Here is a 24,976-nt window from a genome sequence, read left to right on the forward strand (position 1 = left end):
CTAATATTGTTTTATTTCTTCTGTAGGCAAACCCAGGCAAAAACAAACAAGGAGTGTCAGGAAAGTCTAAGTTAAAATTAACATGGTTCTCTCCAACAGGCTTGAGCAATTGATTCTGCAATCATGACAATGTATTGACACACATAGTCATGCTGAGGTATGAAGACCCACTGCTGAGGATGTCCAGTGCTCTATTTAAGAGCAGTATTTAAAACTCATGCACAGTCCACGGAGCTGTTAGATTTTATCATGTAGGCCAACACTGGTAGAATGTTAAAATACATTTGTAGCTGCCATGTCACATCACAATGACGAAATACAATAATGTAAGCATTGCAAAGCTTAGACGCCAAAAAAGCAATTGAAATAATCTCCAGGGTTCTCCAGTTTCTTCAGGGCAAAAAAAAAAGAGAACGTGTTATTTTTCAGGTCACTTTTTAATATAAAACAAACAAAAACATGAGAATAAGATATGCAAGAAACCAGGGTTTAGTCTGGAACAAATTTTACAGTGCAGATATGCAGAACATATGTCTGTACTCTCCTCTTCCTAGAGGTGATGCAGCTTGAAGTACAGTGGTACATTCAAAACACATGTAATCCAGTGATTGCATTAAAAACAGCATTAGAACCAGATTTGTCAGAAAACATTCCAGCAGGAATGTGTTTGCTTATTTTGGTATAGCGCAGTTGACAGCCACGTGCTCCGGTCACAGCACAGACATGGCACAGTCTGTCAGGTGCTGAAATGCTGTTAGAGAGCAGTAGAAAAGAGGAATGCACTTAGTAACGCTATAACTTTAAACGATATACATTATCAGAGAGCAATAACATGGCCATGGAATTTGTGCCAGAACCAGGCTGCACGTGTCTGACATTTTAACAGCACTTACCATCAACATACGATAAGCCAGGGCTCTGTTAGAGGAGCACTGTTAGTGGTACGCCCAGAGTACAGCAGTCACCATGAAAATGTCAAGGTTTATTAGCGATTACTACACAGTGTAATCTGCAAATACAGTCACTAAATTCTGCTTTAACGACAGAGGAAAGCTGAACGGCGGGTCAGATCACAGGATGGTTATTGCAGACAAACAGTGGTCCTGATGGTGCAGGCGCAGCTGCACAAAGCCAGATTCCCACTGGTAAGGTCTGGGTCATAAAGTACAATGAGATGATATTCACAGAAATTAAAAAGAGACCATATTTTTGACAGTGATGGCATGCATCTGCTTGCCTGTCACTTTGTAGAAAGCAAAGAAATGGTTCAGTCCTGGCCCATTAAAAGCTGCAGGCCCTTAGGAGCGTCTCTGCTAGATGAGAGCAATAGACTTCACAGCATATGACAGCAACCTGTAGCAAACTTGTAGGAAAAACCAAATCTAACAGACTCCATTTTTTAGAAAGCCAAGAGCAGCGTAGTACTTACCACCAGGTTGTGCAAGATGGCCACTGCTTTTATATCCCCACTTGCTCCCAGGAGGCTGTTTCCCTGATTACATCCATCCTCATCAAGGGAGAGCAAAACAAGCAATCACACACTGAAAATTCCCGTCATGTTTGGAGGTACCAGTTGTACACAAGGCTCCAATATTTTTCTACTGTCTGATCTGTTACAGCTCAAAGAACACCCTGCTTGTTTTGTGGCTGCAGCAGGGTGTTTGATTCAGCTTTCCACAAGCCCAAGTTCATTGCAGTGTTAGTATTAACTGGCATTCAGGTTGGAAAGGCTGAGAGCTGAGAGGGCCAAGGAGAACAGCTTCTGCTGCGAGCGCTGACTCCTCTGATTCAGCTCTGACTAACGTGGTGTTGGTAAAGTGTGGTTTGGAGGACAATCATCTCAGGAATTTTCCGTCAGAAGCTCTCAGCTAAGCATCTTCCCCAGACACAAACAGCGACATGTTTGATTTTACTATGAGAGGAGGAAGGGGTAGTGACTCTTTCCATTAATGTCACCCGCTGGAGAGGGTTCAGGAGCATCTCTCTGCTGCCAGCCAGCCGGTTCCATAGCTCACTGCTTAGAGCCGCATGGGAACACAGCGACTGCACTACATTGCATTTGAACGGGCGCCACGTCGCTGAGTTCAGCTCTGATGTAACCCACTCTGTCAACAAATCTCCCCGCGGATTTGGGCACTCTGAAAGCCTGAGGGCCATGTGAGCGTCCTGCTCAGTCTATCATCTCTAGCATTTCTCAAACACCATCTGTGACGCCTCTCTTGGGTGAGAAAAGCTCTTTCATCTGGCCATTAAAGGCTGCCTGGCAATGGCCAGTGGGACTCATATCCCTGGATCTGGCAAGGCAGACGTTCTGAAATGATTCCCAGCTGCTGGATCTTTCCAAATAGTGAACAATAGCAGCAGACAATGCTAAAAGTAGATACAGGAAACCGTTAGTCCCCAGCTGGCTGCTACTGCAGGTGTCAGCAGCGATACTGTACTAGAAAGCTCACTGCGTAGACAGGAATCCCCATCCACCTCTCTCCATGCAGTTTTAATGCTGGAGGCAACACAGAGCAGACAGCCCTGGGGGTAAAAACATACAAATGCTCCAAGGAATTTGGGTTGTTCCAGGCTTTGTGGCCAGGTTCTCTGGACACTCCAAAGCCCAGATGGCAGACCTGAGCTCTCTGAGATGACCTCACCACCTTGCATGGCCAGGGGACAGCCAGCCAAACCTTCTGAACAGAATTCTAAGCAAGTAACTCCTATGTGTGGTATTTTAAGGTGCTTTTTAAAACCAGCTTCAGGATGTACCCTCATCATATACTGAAGAGGTGCATCCTGCCTGGCATGTTCACTAGGGCACAACAGGAACATTAACCATTACAAACAGCAAGGATGGGAGATACACAGCAGCAACCTGATGTCCCCCAGAGAAGATCTCAAACAGGAGCAGGAAATCTGCTTGCACCCTGACTACTGCTAGAGAGGCCACATACCAAGCAGGGACATAGAGCCATACCTGGAGAGGCACAGTGAAAGCTCACGTGAGCCTGGCTGGCAGAGTCACCTAGTAGCCCAGTGGGCAGCAGACTGTCCCCTTCCTGCTCTGAGCAGCCAAACCTGGGCCACCAGCCTGCTGTAACCAGAATAAAAGAAACATGAGCTGATGCTGAGCTTTTCCTGGTTCGTTGGCGAGGTCTGAGCTGAGTGTTTCCTCATCTAAATGAAAAGAAGCCAACTTCAGTTTGGCAGCTGATTCTTCAGAAGGAGGAGCTGTTTAATTAGCGCCTCTGCTCCCTCCATGCTGACACTGCACCGCAGCAGCTGTCCTCTCACCCTGATCAGGAAATTTTGCATTTTAACCTCAGCTGGGAAGACGGATTTGATGAGTGCATTTGCCTTTCGAATCTGAGGACATGCCAACTCTTGCTATAGTGACATTCCTGTACAAGGGGAGCCTTCACACAGGAGCCACAAGCACAGCTAAAGCCTCCACACAGCCTCACAAGTAAACAAACTCATTTCTAGGGATAGCTAATGAAAATGTGTTCCCACTCCCAGGGCAGCACAGCTGCAAAGCTACTCCTGCCCTTCATCTTGATCTTGTGCTTGCTATCCAGCCGTTTAGCTGCTTGTTTTTGCTGGCAAGTAGAGGAGGATGAAATGCAGCAACAAACCTTACTTTTCAATGAAATCAATGCTTCAGTGGAAAGCATAACTCTTTTTTTTTCCCCCAGTGAATCACAGTTTCTTATCAATTTATCCCACGTCATCCTGCTCACATTTTCCATACATAAATGTCACTTCAAATTCCTGATGTTCACAAGAACTGCTTCTGAAAGAGGAGCTGGAGTTAGAGGATGTTTTTACAATGAATAAATTAAAGACAATTCAGATGTTTGCAAATTTGTTGCAATATTAGCAAACTATTTTGCTGCAGAAAAAAAAAATATATATATATATGTAAAGCCTATTTGTTTTTAATTTTTATTAATTATTATTATTATTATCTTAAAAATTAATAATCTCTTTTGCACAGGCTCACAGACCTTGAAAAGGAAAGGAAGAAATTTTTTGGCTTAGCTAAAACAAAATCATTTGCAATTCACAGTGCTCCACCCTTCAGAGCCTCACCGACTTCCAGTCTTGCATCCTTTTAAGTTGCTCAGCATTTCACTGAACCCTCATCCACATCACAAAGTTTTCAAAGAATCCAGGTGGTGGGAAGCCGAGCCCCAGCTTCAGAAGCTCAGGATGCACTAACTTTACTTGGTTCTTGGTGTACAGCCAAAACAATGCTTTCAGAAGGAGCTAAAGTGTACCCATTGCAAAAATGCTCTGGAAATAACAGGACAGGCGTATGTCCTGAATGCATTAGATGTACTGGACGTGCCTGCATTAGCTACAGGGCACTCATAGTCCACACGTGCTCCAGCATGTAGATGGAGACTTTCCTGCTCTAGATGTGCCGGGGAGGAATATGAGAACTCTCCACAAACAAAATAGTCATGCAACACTTACCCTACAGCTTCACACACACAAGCTTCTGGTACACACCAAGCTAGCAGCAGACCTCGAAAACTGCATCCTGATTGTCCCAAGGGTCCATGGAGGAACATCTTCTGTAGACCATCCCTGGTTTTTGAGCCTTCTGTCCTTCTCTGAGTAAGGAAAGTGTGTGCAGTAGCTTATGAGGATCACATCATCCTGAATCCTCTTCAAGCAGCAGCTTTTAACTATTCAAATAACTCCATCAGGATGTAAATATTTTTCTTATTGCTTTTGTGGTACTTTGCTGTTTGCATCTGGCTCACCATGGCTCCACGCCTTCCTCTCCAGGACATTTGCCATTTGCTCTCATTCTGAGGTGGGAGGAGGAAGAGAGATTTTTCAGGAGTTTAGGCACATTCCTCTCCTTCACCAGGCTTGTCCTTTGCCAGTTGTTTAGTCTCAGGCTGGGGTTAGAGCTCTGCAAAGTTTTATTGGGATCCAGGCTCTGGACCTGTCAGGGATTATCAAATAAATCTCCAAGAAAGTAAAGCCTCACTCTGTAAGTAGTTGTTCCAATGTTGGGCTTAAGCTCACAGCCAAAAACCTCTTGCTTTTCTTCCCCTGCACGGCCTCAGAAATCATAACAATTAGGTACTAATGGTTCAAAAGGACTTCAGAGAGCTCCGGGGAGGGTCAGTGCCAGCTGCTTGGGCTCTCATACCACTTGTCTCCACCAAGAACCTCAGCCCCCTTTGCTTCCCAATGGGCTTGCTCCAACTTAGTTTCCTAAGCAGCATCGGCAACTTCTTCATGCTTTCTAAGCAAGCCAGAACCTCTCCTCTGCCTGAACCCAACTCTTCCTTCTCCTTCCTGGCATAAGGATGGAGCCACAGTCCCCTCTTCTGTCCACAAATCTTTCAGGTGTCCGCTTCCTTCAAGCCCTGGGCCTGTGGGGAGGTGTGTGATGGCACCTCAGCCGCAAAGCGTGGTCCCCACGCTCCCATAGCCCCAAGTGACAGAAGGGCTAGCCCTGAAATGCAAGGTTCCCACTCTCCCATTGCACTAAATAGTGAGGGAAAGGTCAGTATATCTGTGTAGAAGAGCTAGAAAAAAAAAACAAAACCCGTCTTTCTGTTGAGAAAAATATCTATAATGCTACACATGTATCAATGACCATGGATGCATCCATTATAGACATGAAGGAACATCAGCAAATACTCACCTGCATATTTGAGCAGTGAAAGTAAAGCTACTTCTTTAGACTTCTCTCTGCTAGTCAGGTCCCCAGCACCCATTAATTTTTGCCTTGTTTGTAAAAAGATGATGACGCAAAAATGAGGTTTACTCTGTGCAAATAAACCTGTCCTTGGCCTTTTTCTCCGAGCTACCTTTTTCCCCATTAGAATCTTCTCATTCAAAACCACAGTGACCAATCAACAGAGTGATCCCACACAGCTGCAGACAGCCAACAAGCCCTACCTGTGCATTTTCTTCTACTCTGCTGTGTAGGAAAATAGAGAATTATCACATTTTAAGACCAACAATGTCATTGATTGGCTTGTGATTTCCAAGCATAAAAAGGAAATCTAAGATTTTAGTTGTAGGTTTAACAGTAAACAAGTAGACAATAACAAAAGAACATCATAATTACAATATTTGTCTGCGTCAGCATTTCAACTTTTTTTTTTTCCTTCTTTTTTTTTTTTTTTAAACATTTTTGAACATTTAGGAAACTCGTCCAGCTCCTGTAAAGACTTCTGTGGCAAAGACGTGGTAGTCTGAACTTGCCTTCCCCTTCCTTGCTGTCACCAGGTAATGTTGCCTTCAAAGCAAAATGAGTATCCCATTATTTCAACCTACTTTTGTACTTAAATTGTAGTCAGTGAGTCATCAGTTTGTCTCTGTTTGCATACATAGTTCTTTCTTTGCCTTTCATTTCAAAAGCAAGGAATCTTAGCTACTAATACCAGCAGTAGTTCAACCCTCCATGGAAGCCAAAAGTCAATACAGTCATTGAAAGAGGAATGTGAGATTTTTACCCTGCACAGCACATGTTTAATGTTTGCATCAACTGGGCCAGTACCATTTCACCAGTTATTAGCTACAGACAGACACTTATAAAAAGCATTAATCCTTGTTGTCACCATATGTATTCAGGTTGATTAGAAGATAAAATTGTAAGATTATCACATGCTTACCCATTGATGCAAGCAGTTGTCTGTGAGCTCACTTAAAATGCCACAGAAGATCTGTTTCACTCACTGCTAGACGTTGATAAAGTTTCCATGCCAAGTTTCGTTTCCATTGCCTATGACACTGAGGAACGGGTTTTTGCCTTTAGAACTTACCATTTGACACCAAATCATAGACACTGCTCAAACACTTCTCCTCCTAGGGAAGTGCAGTCCACAGGCTTTTCCTATCTGCCCTGTGGGGTACTGTTTGAAAAATAAAACTCTACCATAGTGGGTAAGATGAGACTATATTTATTAATTATAAAATATACAAGTGAACAACATTGGTTCGGTACAATGCCATTAAAACAAGAGCAGTTGGGTGACAGCTGCTGGACTTGCCTGGCTGTGGTTACACCAGTGACACTAATCTTAGGGTACTGCAGCCCCTGCAGAGATGTGCTCTGAGTGGTTCTGAGAAAAGGCATTATCTGAGCATTGATAATCTTTGGTCTTCAAGGGAACATAATGCTGTAGAGAAGCAGCTTTCTGATAATGAGCGTGATTAAGGACTTTAATCCAGGAGGGCTTGGCTTGTCCTTTATAGCCAAGCATAGCAAAACTCCCTGTAAAACAGACACAAAGAGTGTGACCCCCTGGGTGGATCCATTCACTTATTAGCAGTACAGCATGAACATCATTGGAATTTCTTAGCTTCCCCCTCCCTTCCCCCACCCAGCCCAACTTAGATTAAAATAACAGAACATTGAAAAGGCAAAAAGAATGATGAAAGAGGGAACAGGGCTTTCAAAGCTGTAACCTCACTGCATCACTGATCTGCCTGTACTTCAATAAGCTAAGATGGGTTCCCAGATGTGAGTTAGAGGGATGTTCTACTCTTCACTTTTTAACCATTGGTGCTCTTTCATATTTGACTACATGAAAATGGTTAGGCATTTTGAATCCTTCTTTTATTAGTTTACATCACTTTCTTCCTGTTATGCATAAACTGTTCCCCATGTCAGCTCTGCTCTTGTCCTCTGCTGTCTCAAAGTACAAAGGCATTATGTGTTCTTTGATTTTAATAATAATGTCTTGTGTTTATATTATGCTTTTCATTGCAAAGACTCCCAAGGCTATTCGCAGATGGCTGGATCAAGACTATTCCCGTAAACACTTCTAATTTAAATAAGGTTTTGCAGAACCAGGCAACAAGACCCTAAATCCTGATCCCATTGGGGTCAAGAGGATTGCTTTGTGCATTATCCCTGGCAGCAGTAATACATATCTGGGAGAAATACTCCAGCCTGCCCTGAACCACAGCCCCCCAGAGTGAACCACGGCAGCGGCTGAACGCAGCCCTGCATGCAGTCGCTTTTGGAGCTATGAAGTCAAATAGTGAACATACCTGAACCAGCAGGAGAAAGCTCATGAATCTGAACATAATTACCCAGACTGGAACTCAGAGCAGGCATGTAGGTGATCACCCTTGCCCTTAGGAAAAGCAAAACAGGGGCATCGTGGCATCAGCCAACAACAGTTCGATCCTACTGCCACCCACGAGCATGATGACTGTGACTTCCCAGTGGAAGTAGAAGGAGATATCAAAAAGGGTGGTGGCCCAGGATGGGGACTCGTGGTGGCCTTGTGTGCTCCAGGAGCAGAGAACCCGAGCTCCCAAAAATAACCTGGAATGGCTGCACCCAAGCGAGCAGCGCAGGTGTTCCAGGGAACTAAGTTTGACAAAGCAAACAAAAAAGATTACTTTTTAATCAAAAAATTCCTTTCAAAAGTATTCAGGGCTTTGATGAAAGAATGAAGCAATGAAGTTCCAGGACAAAGAAATCTCAAAAAAAAAGAAAACCTCAAATTTTTTTGCTTTTGAAAGGATGAAAGAAAAAAACAGCTACTCGGGAATCAAACAGGCACCAAAGTAAAGTTCTGTCTTTGCTGTAAAGATTAAGCTGTTCTCTTCCTGGAACAGTCACAGCATTGAGCTTTGAAAGTAAGTTTCAGTGAGGCAATAGCAGTCAAAATAAATAAATAACTAAAAAAAGGAGCTGAAAATACAACCAATTCTGCATCTGATCTCTGCGTAAGAGGTTGCAGGTGGAATCTGATTCAAGCTTGCTGGTTATTTTCCTAATTTCCTCATCATTTGAGTCATTTCTCCAAAGCTGGACTTCAACAGCCCCCTGTTTTCCAATAGGAAACCCAGCACAATGAAGGCAATATGTGGCTGGCAGCAATGTGCACACTGAGCTTCCATAAGCAATTCCCCCAAATCCATCAGAAACAGAGAATTCAGACTGAAAGCTGTTCTTCCAGATATGAGTGCCGCTTAAAGGCACTGCAGTGAGGAGGTGCCTACATATGTCTTACTATGAAGAGAACACTCTCTGGAATGGCATAGAACATCAATCAGGTTCCGGCCAGTCTCTCTGCAATGATTTTCCTACTTTCATTCTTTTTTCTTTGCAAATACAATGAAAATATTTCTAAATGAATGCTCTAAGGGTATAAAAATCTGTGATCCAAAATGACTTGGATTTTCTGGATTAACGATACCGACAGATTTCTTACAGCAATTCAAGGTAAAACCTTAAGGAAGAACTTCCCAAGGTGATTCACCTTTCTTTCATCCAAGAAAATAAAAAATATTTACCTTCTCTGTGGAAGACAATAGGCTTTGCCGAACCTAACCTTGTAAAAACAGACATGTCAGAGCTCCACACCTTGTCTCCAATATCTCTAGAGCACACAAGAACAAGTGATCTGAAAAGAAGGACAGTAATTACTGCACAACTGCAAAGTATTACTCTTGTTAAGAATCTGTGAGACCAATTGAGAAAAGGACTTGATTGCTTAACTTTAAGAACATGCTAAAATCCCTGTGATTTCAATCACATGTAAGCTCACATGTGATACTGTGCAGTCCTGAGACTCTGAAGCCATCTATGCACTGAAAAACCTGCTTTTATGTCAAGCCTCTGCCTGACTGCGATCCTCACAGATGTGCTTTCAGACCTCAGTGAACTGTACATGCAGTAAATTACAGGCACAACTGGTTGCATTTAGCTGAATGCCCAGCCTTGCAAAAATACACAAGAAAATCAATACAAATGTACAGTCATCACATGCATATTTGTCATTTTGTGCACGTTTTATACATGCACATACTCATGTGCAGAAGTCAAGCTGGAATAACTCTGCAGTGTTCTAATCTTTGGTCATGAGCTGCTCAGAAATGTCTTGGACTGAAAGTCTGTTTTCTGGTTATTTGACCTGCTTCTGCCAGCAGCCAAGAATTTATCTATAAATCTCTGTTGTTCCATGTTTATGTGGCGACACATAAAACCACGAGGAATGTGGAACAGACACAAACAGAGATGATCCAGACCACTGCCAGGACACATTGAAGGTAACAGTCCGCAGGCACGCAGGTCTATTCATCGACTCATCCAAAGAAAAGTCCTACTGGAAAATCTGGCACACCTATGATTTTCATCTGTCAGAAAAGGCAAAAACAATCAGTAAGGGTAAACAGAAACCAACCCAGTTCAGAAATGGAAAACTGAATCATCAACTGCCAGGAAACTCCTGGACCTTGGGATGTGTACACAGGACTGCAAATGCCATTGCAAGGACCTTATCTACTCCATATTGGAAAAATGGATTGTTAATTCAGAAGGAATTAATAGTTTTCTAGAAAATCTGTCTCTTTTTGCTCTAATATGTGCAATCCTGAGAGAGAAACAGTCCTTCTCCTATTATCTGAGTGATATTCAGGATTTGTATGTATTCAGCTAGATCCATGTATTCTGTCTTTGCCAGATCCCTTCACAGCACAGGTTCAGATATGAAAGTAGCTCATTTTTCTTTGTCTGTCAGCCACAGAATTCTACGTGAGCTGGGCTTTCAGCACTTTGCTTACCTCTCTTTTATAAATATTTGAACATAATCTGTTATTGAATTGGTCACGTTTTCCCCAGTTACTGTGTCAAAGTGCCGCCTACTCACAACTGCTCCTGAACATGCATCTAGCACCACGAAGAACAGCCCAGGGCTATTGAACAGGAACGTCGTGTCATTTATCTGCAACAAAACACAGAGGTAAGTGCTATGGAGGCAGATAGTAAATGGCTGGGCAGATTCAGACTCTGCTCCAACTTTTCCATAAGAAGGGCATTACAAGCGAGGAAAATATCTAGTGTTTACAGCCTATAATTTTCCATATGTAATTAGTGCAAATGAAGTGATATCACTGATACACCATCAGGGCAGAAGGAAGAAAAACCATTCGTTCTGAATAGCACTGGGAAGCTCATTGGGGTACCAAAATCATGAGAAATGAGGTCATCGGCATCTTTTGTATGTTAAAAAATACATTTGGGAAGCCAAAAATACTGGAAGTAAAATGCTTAGTTCAGCCTTAATACAGATTCTTCTCATGTGGGTGGATTTACTGTCACTTGGCATGGCAGATTTGACCAAAGAGCAGGAGGGAAGTGCTGAGACAGCGGATGGTGGGATAGAAGCCACACGTGGACATTTTTTGTTCCCCTGGGAATGTCAATATAGCAAGATCTCACAAACAAACTCCTTTTTGGCAGTGCCATCCCTGGGCCTTAAGGGGGTTTAGCACACCTGCCTCCTGCTCCACTCACTTCCTGCAGCAGGGGCTCCTTCTACAGGTTACAGCTACCAGGATGTGCGACGATCTTTGCTTTTGGCAAGACAAAGGTGCTCAGAGATGCAACAGAGGGTCAAGCAGAGCAAGGAGGAGGCATTTGTCAACATCTATATGATTCAGCAGTACAGGAACCTAGGCAGCGTCCTTGCTGATGTGATTTCAGTTGCTCTTCTCCATCTGAGCAGAGGTGTAAGGCTTGTGCAGGGCTTAACCTGACAGCTCCAACTCCTTCAGATGCGAAATGAAGTTATTTTTATCTTTTAGTGCAATGCCAGAGAAAGTCAGAAAAACAAGCTTGTTTTTTTCCCTTCATCCTTTGTAGCCACTGCTTTCTGATGTGCTTTTCTCCCCACATCCTCTCTATTAGAGTGGTGGTGTTAATTCTTCTTTTGAGGTGATAAAAGGCCTTTTTTCCCCTCTAGGGATCAAATCCTCACCTGAATAGAATACGAACTCCCAGTGACTCGAATGGAGCTAATTGTAAAGGAGAACAATGCACTCCTGTCTTCCAGGGGAACTTCCCATTTCCTTCTGCCAAAGTTCAACAAGGTTTTGCAATAACTTACCTTGGAGATAAAGTTTCTCCCTGTTTAACCACCATTTCAAACATAGCAAAGCACATACCTTAATGAATGCAGATGTCAAGTGGTTCTGTATGTCTGTCTTGCTGAGGGACTGGATCTGGATTCTTACATACTTGACTGAGGGCGTGCTGGTGATAGCAAGCTGCAATTACATGGAGACAGAGCCTCAAAAAATTGATTGGCTAACTGATTTTCATCAGCAGAATGACCCCAAGCACCAGTTCTCATAAAATACAATTGGAAAACCTCAAGAACGTAGGTTTTCAAACTATGACCCTGATTCACAAGTGCTTGCTGTTAAGACAACACTGACCAAAGAACTGAGGCAACAGAGATTGGAAGGGACCTCTGATGGTCACTCTGCCTCTGAATAAGAAGCTGAATATGAGTTTCATATTTGAGATTATAAACAAGGCGCAGATTTATATGAGTCTGAAACAATACTACAGAATTGTAAGTGAATAGAGAACCTAGCTGTGATTTTCCAATTAGTCTTATTAACCAGAATTACTTCCCAGTCTGAAACTCAACAGCAATGCTGTACTTTGGAATTCAAAGCTAATCCAGTCTGAGCCCTCTCAAGTGTTCTTTTATTCTTGTTTGGGAAAAAAAATAAGGGAAAAAAAAAAAAGATGCTGTGACTGTGCATTCACATGCTTCCAGTTGGGAGATTTCTTTGAGGCTATTCTCAAAGTATAGTACAAAAAACTGCAGAAATGGAGTGTAAAATCCTTCCCTCCACATGTTGCACAGTGCTGGCCAGATTCACAAGTGGCTGTTCCCTACTGATGCATACATGCTACCTCAGATGCTACATACGGCTGTAGGAGAGGTGCTCATACCTGTGGGGCCCCACAAGCCCTGCATGGCAACGCCTGGTGCTGGAACACGGGGTGCTGTGAGGGAACTGGCCTCTGTGAAAAGGGGTTGGGGGCACAGCTCCAGGACCCCCCCGGGTACATCTGCGCCGTGATTTTGATACGTTCACAGCCTTGCTGGGAGCAGTAACTGTGCCCTTGCCGAGCTTCATGGGCTTGCAAGTGGACAAACAAGTACCTATAAATGAGAGCAAACAGACTGATCAGAATCATGAAGTGTTTAGGGGAAAAGCTGAATAGAGGGAGGGTCTTTGAGTGCCAAATTGCATTATCCCTCCCAATTTGCAACACCACTGAAGAACCTTTAGAGTGATGTAATACAGCACACCTGCAAGTTGTACATTCAAAATAGGCCTGCAAGAGCACAAGTAGAGCCTCCCTCTCAACCCAGCATGATAAGACCTGCAGCACTCTTAGCCCATACACTGAAGCCAGCTTCCTTCATTGGGCACGCATTGTTGAGCATGCATCACCTCCAGCACCAGGCAGCTGCATCCTGCTAGATGCTCACACTATTTTGTGCAGAAGGAAACAGGCTTGCTTAGAAATACTGGCATCTTCCCCTTTGGCTCCTACATCTCATGGCCCTGGCCTGCAGGCACAGCTTAGCCCTAGGCATGCATGACAAAACTTCCAAGGCAGCCAGATCTTCTGGCCCTTGGAGTTCATTTTTTCCTAGCTGTTCAAGTGTGTTTTCAATCGTGTCCATTCTGCAATTCAGGCAGAGGAAATTACATAAACAGCTCAGCTCAGCTTCAGGATCAAAAAGATGCATGAGCTGTAAAGGGGTTTTTTGTTTGTTTCTTTCTTTTTTTTTGTTTGTTTATTTAATTTTTTTTAGTTTCCTGTTTTTCTTTAAAAACTAAATATTTGCTTCTATTTGTCTGGAAGAAAGAATGAGTAAGCTTGGTCCGTCTCCAAGGATCCAGCATGTGGGGTTAAAAAAAGAAGGGGAAACATCCCACTCGTTATGAAATAAAGTCTACAAAACAACAACAGGAAAAGCAAAAAGCCAGTCCTCTAACTTTTGTACTCTGCGAGGCTAAAAATAGCATTGCTGAATTAAACAGAATGAAAAGGCTGATACTGCCAGAACTAAGATGGGTTATGCCCATCACTATGCATCTATAAGGTCCAGATGGCTGCTGGCAGCCAATGGTTCTGCTTCTGCAGACCCACATGTGTAACAATTTTCCCCTGCTTTTTAGTAGTAAACAACATTTTTTTTGTTGTTGTTTCACAATTTCTATCATAAAAGAGGCCTGACTATCACCAAGAAGCCTGACTAGCCGGGAAAGCATTCTGGGATTTGATTGCTCATGCGTTACAGTTGAAAGAATAAATATACCAAGTCTTATTTTCAAGTCTGGCATTTGTGGATTGATTTCTGAAGTAGCTGCTTAGTCAGGTGAAGCATCATGGGACTCATGGTTAAACCACAGGACAATTTTTTCCTTCCCAGCTGCTTTAGCAAACAGGGAATCATGGTTTCATAAGATGTTTATCTAAGCAAAGGTGTTCTGGATTCCTCTAAAGGCAGTGTGTGACCTCTAGGACTCTTCTTCACGCCTTCAAAATAAGAGATGCACTGTGGTCAACCTTTCTTCATGGGAATATGAAGAAGTTGAAACTACCCAAATTATCTCTCTGCTGGGTGATAATGAAGTAGACCTAACCTACGTTACGCCATCCCATAGCTCTGCTATGACCTGAAATCAATGCAAAGACCATCCAAGATGGATGAGACTAAACTTTAACTATGAGACAGGAAAAGGAAGAACCAGGACTGGAAAGAGAAGAACCCCAGAGGTTTGCTGCCTGTTCACTGGGGGACTCTCATGGGCTCACCCCAACGCTCTGTCGAAGTAGAAGAGCTGCTCGCTGGTCCCATTGAGAACACTGTCACGGGAAGGAGCCATGAGGTAATGCTTTATGCTGTGCACCATCCCTGTCCGTCGCTGGTAGATATCTTTCACCACGTGGAAAACGGTGTTCCTAGGATAGCAGAGGGCAATGTGCAGCCAGTCTCCTCTGTCGTCAAAAAGGAGGAAAGAGAGAAAATGCACTTAAGGGCTTGAATACAGGAGAGGTGGTCTCCAGCCAAGAGCACAATCTTCAGGGGCAAACAAATAAATGCCTTTTGAGGTTTGCTTCCTCCTTTAAACTGAAAGAAAAAAAGAAAATACACCCAAATCCTCCATGCCAAAGAAAATCAGATTTTTTTCCTTTGTCTGGAAACAACGGCTGTTTATACAAAGGTCTGATCCAGAGACCCCAGCTGACCTCAAAGGACTTTGAGTCAGGTGCCAGGATGGCTTGAAAGAAGAGATTTTCTCTTCCTTGCTCATAAGACCAAAGCACAACCAGCCACATACCCGCTCACATCTCTGGAGGCTGCCAAGGCTCAGTTCAGTTCATCTGAAGCTGCTGCAAGAGAGAGAACCAGCACTCAGCAGACATTTCACCGGGGGCACTGGTTCAGGAAATAGAAAGTAATCTCTGACTTGAACCAGAGCCATAGCCTTAAGAGATCTGCTTCCTCCGCTTCACAGCAAAGTTTATGATCAGGGTTTCCATTAAAATCTCTCTCTCCCCTGCTCTTTCTTCAGTGTCAGTTTAAAATAACTGAGGGTAAAGTTAAATGGTCTTTTAACACTTGGCCATCACATTGTTAGCATACATACTTGCAAAGAACTGTCCCCACGGCTTTACTTTATGCTGTGATCTTTGTTGCCACCTCACAGAGAGAAAATCTGCCTCCAAACTACATTTTTTTCTTTCCACTTGGAGCCAAAAGATGCAGTCTGATGGGTACCACAAAACCAAAGACCCTTCCTGTCTGTAGGATGCACTACTACCGGGAAAGGCAGAAAGTCACAAGTTGTTCACACTTGAAAAGAAAAACTGAATAACAAGACTATTTGCTTAATATTTTCTTTCTCTCCGGCCTCTGAAGTGGCTCAGCACACCACAAGCAGGTAGCTGACCAATTACTGTGGTTTGCTTTCCTTCTATTTCCAAAACCACCAAGGCTGTAAATGTAATTACCTGGCTTCCTGGCTAAAATGCGAAAATACTAATTTGGCTTAAAGGCAGACAGTCACCACCATCGTCAGCTGCCTTTCAGGGCCCTATGAAGCTGAGGAAGGCAAAATTTCTCCAGTAAGATGATTTGCCACCCATCCATACCTGCAGAGCACTAAGGAGTGCTAAACAACAAAATGCTCAGATTCTTACTTTGCATTAGATGTGGACTATGCAATAGCGAAGCTGCTTCAGCCATTTTCTGGTTTTCTCGTTAGAGAAGAACAAAACGACAGTACTGAAGAGGGGACAGGCTGTTCTAGAATAATAAATCAAATCCATACAAAAAGATCCTTCAGCTTACGCCAGATACTGCCCTCTAGATTTTAACCAACTCCAGCTGTGTCATAACATAGGACAGCTAGAAAATGGATATATTTTCAGATGATTTGGCCTTCGACTAGAGGAAATGAAAGAAATGCACCAGAGCCATGTTAGTGGGATATTTCTGGGACAGAGTCCCAAGACATTTGGCTGTTTCATAAGGGTAATTTGCATTGCATTAGCACATTTCATCCCCTGAAGACACCACCAAAAAATGGCCTTGCCATCTCCTTCAGATGCTTGGAGTCAGACTTGGTGCCATGTTGTGCTGACTGCCACCTCCCCAGAGAACAGGAAAGGCACCAGGAAAGGAAATTGGAGTTGGTGAAAGAAAAGAAAATCATGGAAAAAAAAACCCAAAAACCACAGCTGTGACTGTCTTGAGTCACCAGAGCACTTGGGAATATGAGTGCAGTGAGAGCCTATTGTGCACATGAGAAGGCTGAGTCAAACTCCAAAATAAACTGTATCATGACTGAGAACATCAAATGGAAGGCACCTACTTCAGAGTTTGTGAGAGAAGAGATGGAAATGAACACACTCCCATAACAAAGTTCTTGGGAAGAGATATGGGAAGGGAAAGTTATCCTTAAAGTAAATGTAGGAAATAATAAGGTGTTTATTTTCTATTTAATTTCATGGTATTTTAACAGCTTCCTATTTAGTTCCTTGCTTTGGTTTTGGCTCTTCAGCTTGTACAGAAGCTGCTGTAAACTCTCCCAAATGCCTGGTTGTACAGCTGTGCACAGCAAAAGCAAAGCACAGAGCGCTGCTGTGGGATGCCTTCAGGACATGGGTGAAATGTCTTTTACTGCATTGCCAAAAGTGAGTGAGAAATGCAACCTCAGGCTAGAAAATGCAATCAGGCATGAGATGTCTTGGACATTGCACTCAAAGGGAAGCAGATGTGCATGTGCCTCCCTCAGCCACCACACTGGCCACAGAGACCTCCTGGCTGGGTCTCCAGTGCAGGAAGCCTGTCTCTTTTTCAGGGTGGTCAATGAATTATGACTCCTCCTTTATTTCTCTGCTTCAAACTCTCCATTCTGTCATTTCTGACTGCTACTCTGAGGTGAAGATTGGCAGGCAGAATCAGAAACATTTGAGCTAGTAATATCCCGCAAGGCAGAAGCCCTTGTTCTACTGTGGTGAGTGCAGTAGCACGGCATCATTAGTAGGTTCTAACAGTTTCAAATGCTACTTGGAAGGTTTCAGAGAGTCAGCATACACCAGGATCTATCAGCCCCTCTGTTACTATTCTTCAGTGATCCCCACAGGGCATTTCATATGTGTTTATGAATGTATCTATCCTGTTTACTTCCTTTTGGAAATGACTGGGTAGAACTAACCCAGAAAGCCATTTTCTTTTCACCTGAATTTTGCCATTTTGCAGTTCTGGCTCCTTCAAGTAGACAAGAAATAGCAGGCAAAGTGCTAAAAATCATCCATGTGCTTTGGCATTGGGCAGGCTTCCTGGGATAAGTGAAAGCAAAAAAGGAGGAGGGAAAACAACAGGCAAGAGGTTTCCTGTTCTTGGTTGTATGGTCAATACAGATCTCCATGTACACCCATACATACCTCTGTTACAAATTCAGAACAAACCCCACAGTTAAACCCCAAACTCCCACTCAGAGAAACAAGATTTAACAGGCAAAGGAAGGGAGACTTCTGCGAGCGGTGGGATGTGAGTCACACAACTTTGAGATGAGATTTGGCTGCAGTAAGCACAGAAAGAGCACACCTGTGACTCTCACTGCCTTAAGAGAGGACAAATGAACACTAGTTCACTAGTGACCACATTCTATGCCTGTATCAGATGGAGCATCAGCACTGTATCAGAGTATCAATACTGAACATATGGGTAGGATCTAGTGCTGGGGTTGGAGTTTATGCTGTACCTCATTCATGGCTATATTCTGGCTAAGGAAACCCCTAAAGTTGTTTAACGCTATCCTGAAAAACAGCTCCACTGTGTCTATTGGTATGGTGTGTCACGTAACTGATGACCATGGATGTGCACAGTCCAAATCCTGACCTCACTGATGAAAATCTGGTGTAAGCCAATGAGGGCATGCAATAGAGTACAACTGAAAATTACTTATTTTTTCCTCAGGCATGAGAAAACAAGAGACTTCCACCCAGTGATTCAGCCTCCCCCAACTGTTATTACTGCTATTTAAAACAAACCCTCTGACATTTTGGTCAGCTCTGCGTGCACCAAGAAAAATGGGAGTTCAGAATTTTCCTGTTCATAATATGGGAGGCCAAGCAAAAATCTTTAAAGGCTGCTTCTGCAAGTTTGCCTCTCACAGGATGAATTTTGAACTTCAAAAGGCAAAACAAGCAAAGCCACCACTCAGCCTCCAACTCTTCTCAAGAGCAAATAATAGAAGGTCTGTGTTCCTTTATCTCAGTCATAATACTGATGTTTTTCTCTCACCCTCAAAACAACCTGCCCAGCACCCAACTGAATCTCCTCAACACAAAATCCACATACAGGATAACCACCTCCTAAACCAGCATCATGAGTGGGGAAAATGGACTGAGAAATACCCATGGACCAGCAGCCTGGTTTGCTGCAGCCATCTGAGGACTTGTTAGTTCTAGACTGCTCTTGTTCATTCACTGAAACTATCGGGTCACCTTGTTAATCCAGTCCAAGCAAACACCATAGAGAACAGAAAGCAGCAACATCTGCTGACAAGAGGCTAAGACAGGGCTTTAGGATCACTCACACATGGCAATGCCAGCACCCAGTTTGGCCTGGCCATACTGAAATGGTTCAATCTGCAACCCACTGTGCTGGCAAACATTTCAGCCTTTTTCTGGTTGTTTTTTTCCTTAAATGTCTAAAGGATTTCAACCACTTGTTGGTAATTTAAGTGATTGAAACAGACAGAAGGGAATTCAACTGATTTCTGCGTTATGTGGATGATTAACTCTGAATTACAGATGTTATCAGGAGGAACTTTACTTATTATTATTGAAAATAGTGCTGGTGTTACTTAAAGTACATCTGGACCTGGGAGATCAAGGTCGGCACTCATGTTACATACAAGTAACATGGAAGCAGTCACAGCCTTAAACTGTTAGCTGTACTTTGAAATACTACTTTCGTCTTCCTATCCACTTGTCAATCTGCAAATCACAAGGAAAAGCACATTTGGAACTAATCTGAAAAAGGAACAGTTTAGGAAATATCCGTAAACTGGGCAAATCTGAAGCAAGTATGTTCTAGCCTTGTCTCATTAACTTTGTTTTCCTAAAAACCCCCATCATCGCTAAAGAATTTAATCACAAAAATGACAAGTAGCTGAAAGTATGAATCAGACCAGCAATGAATAAGAAGCCATAGGGAAAACACACATCTACACAGCTCTGGAAAATAAAAAAAGACAAATATAACCAGTCCCCTGGAGTTTCAGTGCAGACATGGGCTGTGTAGGTTGTCTGCTTGTACTGAAACCTCCACCTTTGGATGGATGACAGCATCCTGGAAACCACATTTCACCCAGAGCCCAAAGTCCCCACTGTTTTCAATCCAGAATTTAGACACAAGCTCATTCCAGGCTCTTGAATTTTCAGATAATTAGATTATTTGCTTGTGAACAAAATAACAAACCACAGTGCAGAATGCCAGCCTAGCAAATACAGGGATATCACCGTGCACCTGTGTCGTCTCTGCACAAATACTACAGCAAGGGGAAGGCTGGACACATGCCCAAGCACTCACATGGACATCTGCTCTTTCATTTGCTCTTGACAAGAGACTTGGCTCTCTGCTGCCAAATAAATCTTTGGAAAAGCTCTCATAAGGATCCAACTCTTGCACAAAGGCACGAAACATCGCTGTTACAAGACTCACTGTACCTCTCCAGGGGATGCTGAGAGGCTGCTGGTGAAGGCAGCATGGGGAAAGCTCCTTGAACTTTTCCCTGGGGCCAGCATTGGCTGGGGCAGCTGGGCAACCCCATGCTAACCCTAACCCTGCTTGCAGCACCGTGGCAGTTCACCTATAAAAAAGGTGATACTCACTTTGTACCTGCTCACATCTCCCTGAAATTCCCTAGGTCAAATCACAGCAGAGAGCCCTAATAAGGAAAAACTCTTCCTCCTGAGTCTCCACAGACCAAGTATAGAGATATTTGCCTGTACTCATAAAAAACAAGGAATGTTTAATTTAATTGCCTCTGCTTTTCAGCCTGATTCAACAACACAACTCATTACACTATACTTCAGATATGGACTTTGGGGAGATTTAATTCTTATCTTTAGATTAGCTGATAACACAAATAAGCCTGGCTGATTTATTGGACAGCACTGTGCCTTTGATAATAGTGTTTGCTTTAGCCTCTTCTTTGATTAGAGAATTTGCACACGCACAAAACCTGTGTTATTAAATCGACAAACCTTGTTTGTGACTTTGCTTACCCTATGGAGAGCCAATCCTCTTACTGTTTTTCAGCACCTGAAAGGAGGCACTTACTTGCAAGCAAATAATGTTCTCCAGGCGCTCCTCCTGCCATACCTGCCTCACCCTTCTCTCTTAACAATCCTCACGCTCTCTGCGGGCCTCTGTGCTTCTAGAAATAGACAGCAGTTTTGAGCAAAGCCCTCAACTCAACAGCTGGTTCCCATCTTCCTATGAAGCACAAGAACAGAGAAAATAGCAGCTCTGAGGAGGTGAACGCTGCTCCTGAAAGTTTAAACTGGTGGAGAAGAAGTTTGAGGCCACTGTTCACGAAGCTCTCACACTTTGTGCTTGAAACTGCAAGTACTCTAAACAGGTCTTGAATCAGTGCACAGAAGACACGCGTACTGCAGCAACCCATCACGTGCCACCACAGAAGGAACAGAAGCTGACCTCCTCCACTGAGCAAATAGTTGAGCAGTTCCCGGACATCCCAGATTGGACTCACAGGTGCAGAAAGTGACGCTGCCACTTTCAGCTGAACCTTGTGAGTGCATCCCTACCTCCTGCCCACACCAGGAATCCTGGTGTTCCAGTCTTTTAGTAAACATTTAAACTGGAATTGCTTTTATTAGCTCTTTTTAGAGCACTTCAGAAACACTGAAAATGTTAGTGACACAAATATCCAACGTCAGCCCCATGCCTGACCTCCAAAAAGGTTCAAATCCTGATACACATCTTCCTGTCAAATTCCTTATTTCCCTTCTGACCTTCCTTCAGCCAGCACAGAAAGTCCTTCCAGAAGCATGAGGGCTATCTAGCTGTGAAGCAGCATCCTGCATATACCTATCTATCATTTTAAAATGACAAGTCTAAAAATAGCTTGTTTGGTAAGGCTATGCCTGAAATTAATAATTGCAACGTTTTGCTACTAAAATTCCTCAAACATATTTTGTTTTGCATTGCATATGTTTTCCATGGATATAACTATGTTAAGAGCTCATTTCTTGGCAGATTATTTGGTACTTTAGAATGAAAAAGAACAGACAGCAAATAGCCATTTAAAACAGGTAAAAGTCTTCCCTGATTTTTCACCTCTGATTACTCTGCTTCACAACTTGAGATTTGTTCCATTCAAAAAATGATTGGATACACTGTTTAATAAATACCATACACGGAACTGCTTAGTAGGCATTTGATTTCCTTCAAGCTTCTAAATCTTTTTTTTAACCTCAATTGCTTCCATGGGAATGATTTCTGCCTATGTTATTGCATTCAGTATGGACATTTCACCATTGCTCTTCCATTACCCTTAAGACACACAGTAGTGGCATGATTTCATTCCCAAGAATTTCTCTGCAAGATGCTTTACGTCATAGAATCATCAAACAATTTAGTTCAGAAAAGACCTATAAGATCATATAACCATCAAACTAACACAATCACATCCACCACTAAACATCGTCCCTAAGTGTCATGTCCACACAACTCCAGGGATGGAAACTCTACCACCTCCCCAGTCAACTTATTCCAACCTCTAACTGCTATCTCTACGAAAAGGATTCTTCCAGATATCCAACGTAAACCTCCCCTAGAGCAATTTGAGGCCATTTCATTGCATCCTATCTCATGCCATCCGAGAAAAGAGACTGACACGACCTCACTGCAGGAGGTGTCCTCTTTTCAGGGAGCTGTAGGGAGCAGTGATGTTCTCCATCAGCCTTCTCTGTTCTAGAACAAACAGCACCAGTTACTACTTCTACTACCCACTGACTTACCCCTCATAACACCTGTTTTCTAATCCCTTCAGCATGGCCAGTGCTCTCCTCTAAACGCTTTCTGTCAATTCAGTATCTTTCTTGTAGCAGAAAGAAGTAAAATTATAAAATAAAATCACATTTTTTCCTTATCATGGTATATTTTCCTTCTATAGTTTTACAAAACACACACCTCACCAACTGTTTCTGAATCAGAAAAGTCTACAAACCTTTGCCCTGTTCGAATAACTTAATTGGTTTCACACAAGACAAAGAGAACCACAAATACATTGTGGTTACCAGTAGTAAAAGGTAAGTTGCTGCTTGAACAAAGGCTAAACTTCAAGCTGAGTTCTATCAAACATGCAGTGCTGCCTTAAGATTTGAATCTGCGATTGAACACCGAGTACTTGCCAAAACTTTGGCATGTACTAACTGGCACAGTGATTGGGTAACCATTGTATCTTGATGCAGAAGGCTTAGCTCTTAATTGCAAGGAAATAGCTAATTATTTAAAGACAGATAATAATTGCAAAACAGCTTATCCATGAGTGACTAATGGGTTTTGCACTTCCTTAAAGTGCATGAATTTTCTTTGCCAGCTGTGGCCATGAACATCACAGTTAAGCCAAATGGATTAGAGGACCCTCCTAGAAGTTGTACCAGTGCACAACACAAGTAATTTCACTAAAGTAAGAGGTCCTGAGCCACCACTGGAAACCATGAAAGAAATTATATAAAATGAAACAGATTGCAAGGGAAAACGGCAGGTCTAAATTGGCTATGTCTTGCTCTTACAGAGCATTAGATGAGATGGAAAAAATATGAAAAATAAATAGAGCACAGCCTACCATGTTGTTGTACTGAATCCTGAAGTTTTACAATGCTATCAAAAAGGAAACAGTGATTGCAGTGCTATTTGGATTACAGAAGATGCAATGTTCTGTGTACATTCTGATGGACTTCTGCATTTTATATATATGGGAGATAAATTATGTGCAACTAGTACAAACAAATGAACAAGAGCCAGGGCTCTTCTGGAGGGATTTCAGGGACATCAGGCCAGGACTTATTTGGACTCTGTTTCAAAACTTACTGGAAAGAGAAACAGCTCTGTACATCAAAAAGGTTGGAATAAGGAAAAAGCAGAGGCAAATCCTTGCATCAGTAAGTACCAGTCATTAACACCTCTCTTTGATGCTCTTACAAATTGCTAAAACATTCAAAGGGTCAGTTGCAAAGAACCCAGGAAAATCCTATAAGGCAGGGCAGTACCTGTTGAAGTTGATGGGGTACAGGATGATATCCTCAGGAGCTCTGCCATCCCACTGGATGATATAAGCCTGCTCCAGCATGACGACTGGCTGGTACTGCTGGTACGGCGCTCCTCTGTTCACGCCTTGCAACTGCAAGGGATGGGAGTGGTATGCTGCTCTGGCAATGGATAAGGTCAGATTCTCAGGGCGCCTGGCCTGAATATAAAGCTGAGGGTGAAAGGAAAATGACAAACACGTCCATTAAAATAGCCAGGCTCAGCAGTAACATGTGCGTTTGATCACTGCTGCCTGTAAATGGTTTTGCCAATGAAGAGCTCAGAACATTCGGAAAATGACTGAAACATTTCCAGTTCAAATAAAAAGGTAAAACAGAAATAGAATCTGCAGCTGTTTGAGGGGACACCACAAAGTGAGATATGAATTGTGCAGCACCATGGAAAGGTTAACTGGTCAGACACTCAAGGGAGAATGTTAATCAATGAAACATCACAAAGTAACTGTTTCTTTTGAATACAAATTACTGCACTTTAAAAACAGCCTTATTCCACTGAAAATATAGACAAGTCTTTAACAGTTTCTCCTGGCTTTGGATAAGGTCCAGTTACCTAATGGAATCCACACCTTCAGCTTCAAGAAGCAGAATAGGCTTAAATCTGGGGGCTAAAATTCAATGTCTTCACTCTATCATTATACAGACCAAATACAACATTGTATATGCTATAACCAAAGCTCTTCTATCTGGGGACCAACAGATGCCCTTGGCCTGTAGTTCAACACCTATGCTTTTTCTGTTCTTTGATTCAAACGAAGGCCAATTCATGTGGAAGATCTTATCTTTAAAGTTGAATGCGTGACTGTTCACCTGCTTCCCCCTGTTTGAAATACTAGCACAGAAGGAGGACATGCAGCTCGTCATACAAATTGGTTTCAGCGCTGTGTGAGATGTAGCACACAGCTTGTCATATTCCCTGAAAGGTTCCAAATGCACTGACAGCAGCCAAGAACGACTGTAATCCTTCTTCCTCCACTCTTTTATAATGTAAAATAATGCAGTTTGCATCAAAAATAAGAATGTCTTCTAATAAGCTTCTACATGAGTACATTCAGCACAATTATTTTTAGACTCAGTTTCTGTCTTCCAGCAGATTTTAATACTGCAGGCAAAACTAGGAGAGGGTGACACAAGGTCCATCAGGATATCCTCCTCTCAACACTAAACTTTGTGGCCCTGACCTCTCCTATCTCCATATAAACTTCTTATTCCTTTTCTTGTCTACCCAGATTGAAAGCTCTGCAAAACAGACTGTATTTCACTAGTTTATATATAGGATTCATTAGAAGTATATTGTAATGCTAA

General features: G+C 42.7%; 2 protein-coding genes across 6 annotated transcripts in view; both read right to left on the reverse strand.

The window, feature by feature from the left end:
- The window catches only part of CEMIP (cell migration inducing hyaluronidase 1), a 102,495-nt gene that overhangs the window by 50,298 nt on the left and 27,221 nt on the right, over window positions 1-24,976 (reverse strand). The window contains exon 1 of one of the 3 annotated variants that reach the window (XM_015873038.2): window positions 4,468-6,115. The exons of 1 other annotated variant lie outside the window; for it this stretch is intronic. The gene's annotated coding sequence lies outside the window, so the exon portion shown is untranslated. Of the gene's footprint in view, window positions 1-1,429; window positions 3,847-4,467; window positions 6,116-24,976 lie in introns of those variants that run through there. One more of the 3 variants, XM_015873033.2, reaches the window with a different exon arrangement.
- Window positions 6,904-24,976, reverse strand: part of LOC107318795 (cell surface hyaluronidase-like) — a 39,927-nt gene continuing 21,854 nt past the window's right edge. For 2 of the 3 annotated variants that reach the window (XM_015873040.2, XM_015873039.2), the window contains 7 exons: window positions 23,618-23,826; window positions 14,615-14,797; window positions 12,731-12,944; window positions 11,929-12,030; window positions 10,546-10,706; window positions 9,277-9,386; window positions 6,904-7,237 (listed from right to left, as the gene is read on the reverse strand). In XM_015873040.2, coding sequence (XP_015728526.1) covers window positions 7,044-7,237; window positions 9,277-9,386; window positions 10,546-10,706; window positions 11,929-12,030; window positions 12,731-12,944; window positions 14,615-14,797; window positions 23,618-23,826 — 1,173 coding nt within the window. In that variant the 3' untranslated portion in view covers window positions 6,904-7,043. The remainder of the gene's footprint in view (window positions 7,238-9,276; window positions 9,387-10,545; window positions 10,707-11,928; window positions 12,031-12,730; window positions 12,945-14,614; window positions 14,798-23,617; window positions 23,827-24,976) is intronic. The other variant, XR_001557497.2, reaches the window with a different exon arrangement.

The sequence above is a fragment of the Coturnix japonica genome, chromosome 10 (assembly GCF_001577835.2).
Source record: "Coturnix japonica isolate 7356 chromosome 10, Coturnix japonica 2.1, whole genome shotgun sequence".
Lineage (NCBI taxonomy): Eukaryota > Metazoa > Chordata > Aves > Galliformes > Phasianidae > Coturnix > Coturnix japonica.